The sequence below is a fragment of the Aplysia californica genome, unplaced genomic scaffold (assembly GCF_000002075.1).
Source record: "Aplysia californica isolate F4 #8 unplaced genomic scaffold, AplCal3.0 scaffold01398, whole genome shotgun sequence".
Classification (NCBI taxonomy): Eukaryota; Metazoa; Mollusca; class Gastropoda; order Aplysiida; family Aplysiidae; genus Aplysia; species Aplysia californica.
Genome location: NW_004798668.1, coordinates 85,695 through 93,451, shown reverse-complemented (window position 1 = coordinate 93,451; position 7,757 = coordinate 85,695). Strand labels below are relative to the sequence as shown.

The 7,757-nt window shown below is 42.0% G+C and overlaps 1 protein-coding gene across 1 annotated transcript in view; it reads left to right on the top strand.

Moving 5' to 3' along the window:
* Positions 1–7,757, top strand: part of LOC106013872 (nucleolar protein 8) — a 17,758-nt gene that overhangs the window by 7,159 nt on the left and 2,842 nt on the right. The window contains exons 4-7 of the mRNA XM_035973550.1: positions 955–1,033; positions 2,597–2,732; positions 4,875–4,943; positions 5,888–7,441. Of these exons, the coding sequence (XP_035829443.1) occupies positions 955–1,033; positions 2,597–2,732; positions 4,875–4,943; positions 5,888–7,441 (1,838 nt within the window). The remainder of the gene's footprint in view (positions 1–954; positions 1,034–2,596; positions 2,733–4,874; positions 4,944–5,887; positions 7,442–7,757) is intronic.

The window sequence follows — 7,757 nt, the reverse complement described above, 5'->3', positions numbered from 1 at the left end:
GATAGTTGGGGTCACCTGGAGGTATAGGGTAGTGGCGGGTCACCTGGAGTTATAGGGTGGTGGGGGTCACCTGGAGGTATAGGGTGGTGGGGGTCACCTGGAGGTATAGGGTGGTGGGGGTCACCTGGAGGTATAGGGTGGTGGGGGTCACCTGGAGGTATAGGGTGGTGGGGGTCACCTGGAGGTACAGGGTAGTGGGGGTCACCTGGAGGTACAGGGTAGTGGGGGTCACGTGGAGGTACAGGGTGGTGGGGGTCACCTGGAGGTATAGGGTGGTGGGGGTCACCTGGAGGTATAGGGTGGTGGGGGTCACCTGGAGGTATAGGGTGGTGGGGGTCACCTGGAGGTATAGGGTGGTGGGGGTCACCTGATGTCATGGGTAAAAGTAGCCAGAAAATGGCCGCCAAAGTTTAGTGACTTTCAAAGCTTGAATGTCCTTGAATACAGCAAATTTACATTTCTTGCACCTTTGGTCAACATTTTTCGCGAAAACCCACATAAAAATGTATTTTTAAATGGACAAAAGGTGTTGATAAACCAAAAATAATGTCCCGTCAACGCCCATGAGACTAAACCACCACTGAAAAAAATCAGGATGAGGATGAGGAGTCAACAATATCTGTGGAAAAAAAGAGTGAAGAAATAACTGATGATTTGGTAGTGAATGATCTGTGTAAGAAAAACGATTGTATTTGTCCATTATTACGTACAGTGTGTGTAAACGTGATCCTGGTCTTATCTGGGTTCAGCTAGAACAGGGACATGACATCAGTTCCGATGGTTGACTGGGGCCCACTATATAGCTGTATTTTTGTGTACCCATTACGTTGTACTCATGGCATATGTGCATACTTCAGCTATTTCCCTTTCAGTTGCATGCATTAGGAATGAATGCAGACTTTTGCAATGTTTTGTGCAGAGTAATTGTTCCCTCCTCCCTTACTTCCCTTTCAGGCTTCGCAGCGTACCAGAATGCCAAATGGAAAGGATCCGTCTTGAAATTGCAGTACGCTAAAGAAAGTTTCTTGAACAGGTATACACCCGACTTAACTCCGAATATATTTTTGTAAAGGTTAGAATTCTTTTTCAAATCTGAAGTTACAATAATTGACCGAAGAGACATTGTTGGTGCATTTGTATAGCTGGCCATGAGTCATGACGGAAGATATCCCTGGTCTCGTTGTCGATAAAGTCACACCTGCAGTTGACTCCCCCCCCCCCCCCCCAGCATGTTTTTTTTTTGACATTCCAACAATGATATCTTACCCCCCCCAAAGCAGGGTTGGTGATTTTTTTGGATTTTTTAAATAAAAATTTAAAAAATCGATTTTTTTTATTGAAATCAAGATTTTTAAAATTTAAATCAGATTTAAAAAAATTTTTTTTTTTTTTTTTAAATGTCGACACAGTTTGGGATTTTTGGTGGCTAAAAGTAAGTTCTTTTAGTGCAAAATGCATTGTCTTTATTTTAACTAATGATTAATTTAAGCAACTGCAATTTTAGAAAGCCTTAATCTGCTAGATCTATATCAGTGAATTATGGCTACAGACAAAAAATGAAGAAAATGTCAGTCTAAAAGGAAGGGGGGGGGGGAGGGTAATTATGTGTAGATAAACTTGCATTTTTATTACAGTGTGTATGTGTGTGCGCACGCTTGTGTTTGTCTAAAAAGAAAAAGAAAATGCTAATTTCAATTATGAAAAAAGAGTAAATTGAATAGATCTACGGTTTTAAATCACTGAGTTTTATTTTTAAAATCAAGTTGATTTAAATTTATTTAAATCAACCCAACCCTGGTTTTCAATTATGAAAAAAAGTAAATTGAGAACTATATTATTTTACAGTGACTGGGGGGAAAGCAGACTTTTAAGCATGATTATATTAGTCTACTAAACCTTATATTTTTAATAAAACCAAGGAAAGGAATTCTGAATGTTTAAATATATGTAAAAACTGAATACATTTTTTTGAAAAGTGATTTAAATCACTGATTTTTATTTTTAAAATCAAGTTGATTAAAATAAAAAAAATTAACCAACCCAACCCTGCCCCCAAGGGCAGTGCTACTGACTGAAGTGTCTTTTGGCCATTCCCAAAGGGGGGACATTAACATGTTCTTATGCACAGTAGAATTGTAAATGGGCTGATTCATCAATGTCATGCTCTGTCGGAACAACATAGGGGGAACTGCTGCTTTTTCTTTCCTCATCCTTACTATCGTCATTTCCTCTACTTCTTTTGTAAGCTTGTCACTCTCTTGTGAACTGCTATTTCCGGGGTGCCTTGATAGTCGAGGCAGACTTTGTGCTGTTGAGGCTAGAGAGGTGAGCCGAATAAGCCTGATTCCCTGTAAGGACTTCTCTGTTGACATCCACCCCTTGGCGCTCATATGACCTTATGCAGTTGCGAGCGACGTAAAACCTTAACTAAAACAAAATCTAATGATATTGTCCAAGACACCCACCTGTCTAAGACAACCACTTTTCACCTGGACCACAGGTGGCTGTCGTGGACAATTTTGACTGTAATTAGGTTGTGTCGTAATGAACAATGGCCGCTGTTGTATAGTGAGATCCTCCACCGTGTGTTTTTCAGACTGGTCAAGGAGAGACAGGAAGTACCTGAGCCAGAGCCGCCGGCACCCACACTGTCGCCGGGAACGTGGCAGCCGCCGCAGATAGACAAACTACAAGGTCCGGCCGTGCCGGGGACCCCGATTCCTGGGAAGAAGGTAGACTTCTACAGGGTTCCTGCGACTTCCTTGAATTCAAGGAGTCCTTGAAAATTCCTTAAAACCTTCTTGAAAACTCCTTGAATTTGAGGAACCCCCTTGATAACTCCTTGAATTTCGCCAGATGGAATATGGACAAAGTTTTTGTAGGAATATCGAAACGATGATTCCTTTTGGACAAGTGTAGGCCTATCGGAAATAGGCTTTCGGCATGAATTTCTTGACCAAATCTCCTTGAATTTTAAAAGTTTCTCCTGGAATTTGGTGGGGAGTTTATGGCAGGAACCCTGCTTCTAGTTTCTCCGCACTTTTTAGATGTTTTTGTGGGATAGAAGATGTTGCTCTGTGGTATACATCAAAAGGAATTCTGCCCCATTTTTTGTAAGGGAGGGGGGGGGGGGGGAGGGAGCACTGACTTCTTTGAATCTGAAGTCTAAATTGGAAGATATAATATTTATGATAACAAGTTCACCTTGCTAAGTGAAAATGTGGCAATGTTACTTTTTGACCAATTTGTTGTGTTTGTTTAGTCCAGTGCCGCAGAACCTATTACTGTTAAGGGGTGACATACACTCCCAGAAAAATGTTCTAAACGAATGACTTTTATTCACTTTCATGTAATTGTGCAAGAGGTTCATAGGTAAATAGGATGTACTAGGGGTGAATTTGTTGAATTTTTCAGAAAAATGGGTCTCTGTGGCAGCCATCTTGGATTTTCAAACTAGTTTCTTAGTGCAGAAGAATTTCATAGTAAATATTGAATTATCAGCCTGAAATTTGGCACACAAGTACAAACTTATATAAACTGGGGATCCATGTGAGGATTTTGACCTATCTTTAAAACTAAAAAAGTGAGCCCAAAGTCAGTGGACCCCCTAGAGTCAGTTGACGAAATTTTATGGTACATATTACCAAAAATTTGAATATTTCCACAAGTAACCAATATTTATTTCCCAATTCTCTTTCATAGATCCCCAGAATCGATCTTAAAGCACCTGTACACCAAATTTGAAGCTTCTAGCTTCAGTAGGCTTTGAAAACTCCTTGCACCCAGAAGGTCACATATGTCAAAAAGTAGATTTTGAGAAAAACAGAAAAAACAGGGATTTTTCAAAGGATTTTTAGAGCAATTTGCACTTTTCAAACGCCCTTTTAGGTCATTTAGGGTGTTTTTTCAACAGTTTCGTCATTGTGACCCAATAGAACAGATGTCAAAGGATGTTTTTCCGCAAAAAACAAAAGTTGGATAGTTTGAAAAATTGTATGGATATTGTCTGGGATCACCGACCCGGGTCTTCCCTTAAGTTGTTTGTTTGTGTTTATTTGACATGTTTGTGTTTATTTGACGGAATGTTTGTGTTTATTTGACGGAATGTTTGTGTCTATTTGACGGAATGTTTGTGTCTATTTGACGGAATGTTTGTGTCTATTTGACGGAATGTTTGTGTTTATTTGACGGAATGTTTGTGTCTATTTGACGGAATGTTTGTGTCTATTTGACGGAATGTTTGTGTCTATTTGACGGAATGTTTGTGTTTATTTGACGGAATGTTTGTGTTTATTTGACGGAATGTTTGTGTTTATTTGACGGAATGTTTGTGTCTATTTGACGGAATGTTTGTGTTTATTTGACGGAATGTTTGTGTCTATTTGACGGAATGTTTGTGTCTATTTGACGGAATGTTTGCGTTTATTTGACGGAATGTTTGTATAACACCAAAGTTTGCTGTTCCTTTCTTTGTACTGGGGCGGGAGAAGCTGACCAGAGTCCATTCTGACCTTGACCATGGAGAATTTTTTTCCACAGGCAATTTTTGGGATGAAAAATAATGAGATATTTTTGTTTTCATTTGTTTTATTTGGAATGGGTACTAGTGAGTATGCTGTACTAAGAATTTCCATCCTGGTACTGGTACCTTTTGTCTGAATTGATGCTTGGCAAATGTTAACCCGTGGGTAGTTGGCGGGTGCTCTGGTGTGGTTTGCTTCTTCTATTTTTGTGTTTGTTACTCTCTTGTAACACCTAATCTTTGCCACTTATGTGACCTTATTGTGTTGCAAGTGCCGTAAAACACTTACTGAAACTGTAAAAAGTAACATGTTGTAACCGTGTTGTGTTCTCTCTACTTGAATCGTTGACAGGACTGGGTTGTGGGGAAGTATGGGCGAGTGTTGCCCACGCTGAAGCTGAAGAAGTCGTCCATGTTAAAGGTAAGCAAGAGGCTGAGTCTGTCCTAGACTGTCGTGGTGGGTGGTTGGCGAGTGCTCCCGTGTGGTTTGCTCCTTCTATCCTGTGCAACATCTGTCGTCCTTCTCTCTCCTTCTTCTTTTTTGTATTTGTTACTCTCTTGTAGCTCCTCTATTCCATAGCGCTCCTGTGATCTTGTTGTGTTGCAAGTGCCTTAAGATTCTTACTAAAACTAAACTCGAATTTGTGTGGCATGCATCAATTTATTACTGACAAGATTTTGATTGTCCATGACTTTATGAATGGAGCGTTTGTTGTACAGATGGGTTCTCCACCTGTTGTACAGAGGTTCTCCACCTGTTGTACAGAGGTTCTCCACCTGTTGTACAGAGGTACTCCACCTGTTGTACAGAGGTACTCCACCTGTTGTACAGAGGTACTCCACCTGAGAACTCTCAAGGGATCAAGTTCTGTTTTAGGAAACCTTAAACTCTCTGTCCTGTGGCTCTCCTAGTTTTCCACTTTGGAACTACTTTACCGTGACAAATGTCAAATAGGATGTAACGTTCATCTTGTTAAACCAGTTTGAATGAAGTCATTGTCTCCCCTCCTTCATTGTCTCCCCTCCTTCATTGTCTGAACTTTGGATATAGATTGTTCAACTCGTCATCTCTCTCATTCATCTTGTCAAGCTAGTTTTGATTAAGTTCGTTATCAGAATTCACTTTGAACGTCACAGAACGTACCTTTTTATTTGTTTTCGGTTGTTTGTTTGTTTTCCAACTGTCAGATAATGTGTGAAAACGTTGAAGAAACCAACTGAAAACCTTTTTGTTTGTTTTTTTTCCAACTGTCAGATAATGTGTGAAGACGTTGAAGAAACCAACTGAAAACCTTTTTATTTGTTTTGCCAATTGCTGTCTATGTTTTGAAAATTGTATGAAATTTTAATTTTGTTCAATTTCAGATTGTGAAACACGATCCGTCCAAACTGTGCCACACGGCCAAAGTGTTCAAGGACAGCGTCACGGAACTTCCACACCGCTCACCACCTGCCTCGCTCACCTGGGAAATTGACACGCCAGATTCAGAGATTGTTAAAAAGATGAAAGGTCAGTTCCCACCCTCGAAAAAACAAGGGCAGAAACCAGTGCAAGTTTTGCCCAAGCTTGCTCCGAGTCAGGCAGCCCGCGGCGACGACTCATTGGTCAACGGGTCAGTGCGACAGAAATATGTTCCCAAGGAAGAAGATTTAGAAATCGTTCCCATCAACAAAAACTCTCCAAAACAAAACAGCTCCCAGCAACAAACGTCCAACAGGTTCGATAGCGACGTTGACAGTGACTCCGAGCAGATGTCACCAGCGTCTTTGTCTCCCCACAAGTCGACGACGCCTGGCAAGTTGAACAAGTCGAGAAATAGCGACAAAAAAACAAACAAAAGTGTGAGTGACTCCTCTGCTGAGCTGAAAGAGAAGCCTGTGTTTGGAAATAGAGAACGTGAAAGTAGAGAACTAGAAGAAAGTTTGGCTGCTAGTAGTCCCGTCCTTGGTTCAAAAGATGAAACGTCTTTTATGGACTTAGAATCTGAAAGTGTGGGCAATAAAGAACAGCTGAATGGCAGCACTTGGCGTGAGCTGTCGCAGTTTGACGCTAGCGACTCGCAACAAGATTCCTTCAGGAGAAATAATTTCAAAAACAAGAAAAAGAAGAAGAGGAAGAGAGGAGGAGAGGATGATGACAGCGACGATGAAGAATGCCCACTTCCCAAGTTTGGTGGTCTGAGCATGTTACGTTCTCCTCCACGCGATGAGAAACAGGACCAGGAAACAGCTGCTGTTTCCCCCCTAGCTCCGGAAGTTCCCAGAAAAGTCCAGAAATTGACACCGTCTGTTAAAGAAGATGCTAAAGTTTTAAATGACTTCAAACGTAGTTCACGACCAACAGATCCGCCAAAAGTCAAGGCAAAGGCCAGTGTTGAGATGGATTATGATTCTGCCTCATCTGCCGACACGAAGGAAATTATTCGTAGTCGCAAATCAAGAACCTCAGCAGACGCCAACTCATCTCCTGCCCTGCCCTCTGAAGCATGGTCAAGCAAAAAGTCTCCCCGCAAAGGTACCCCAATGTCCAGTTCCGGACTGAGTTCCGCAACTCCTGACCAAAAGTTGCTCTTGTCGGAGCTGGTGGCCGGAGCACCAGAGGTAGCAGGCGCAGGTTCAGAGGTCAAGGCCGCTTCTACTTCTGCACCAGGGGCGTACGACTCGTATGACAGTGACCTTGACAGCAACGACTTTGCTCTGGTGGCCAGGAAACTTGCGGAGAAAGCTGCCGGGAAGACTTCGTCAAAGGATGCCGGTCGGAAAAACGCCACATCCAAGATGGCTGCCTCACCCAAGGTGGCACCACCGCCTCCCGCCGGGGATCCTGGCAAGCGACAACTTACCAGTGAGGTCGATGGCGACATGGAGGAGGGCAGCTCTGGCAGGAAACGGATCAAGTGTGAAGAGTCACCGCGAGATGTAAGGAAATTTTGTTGTTGTGCGAAATCCATGGTTGTTTGTGTGTGTTTCATTGTTGTACGTGGGTCGTATGTATGCCTACACTACACGTTCTTCGTATTCTAGTGTGTATGTGTGTCTTATTGTCATACACATGTGTGTGCCAACACGTTCTAGTGTGTAAGTGTGTCTTATTGTCATACATATGTGTGTGCCAACACGTTCTAGTGTGTTTGTGTGTGTCTTATTGTCATACATATGTGTGTGCCAACACGTTCTAGTGTGTTTGTGTGTGTCTTATTGTCATACATATGTGTGTGCCAACACGTTCTAGTGT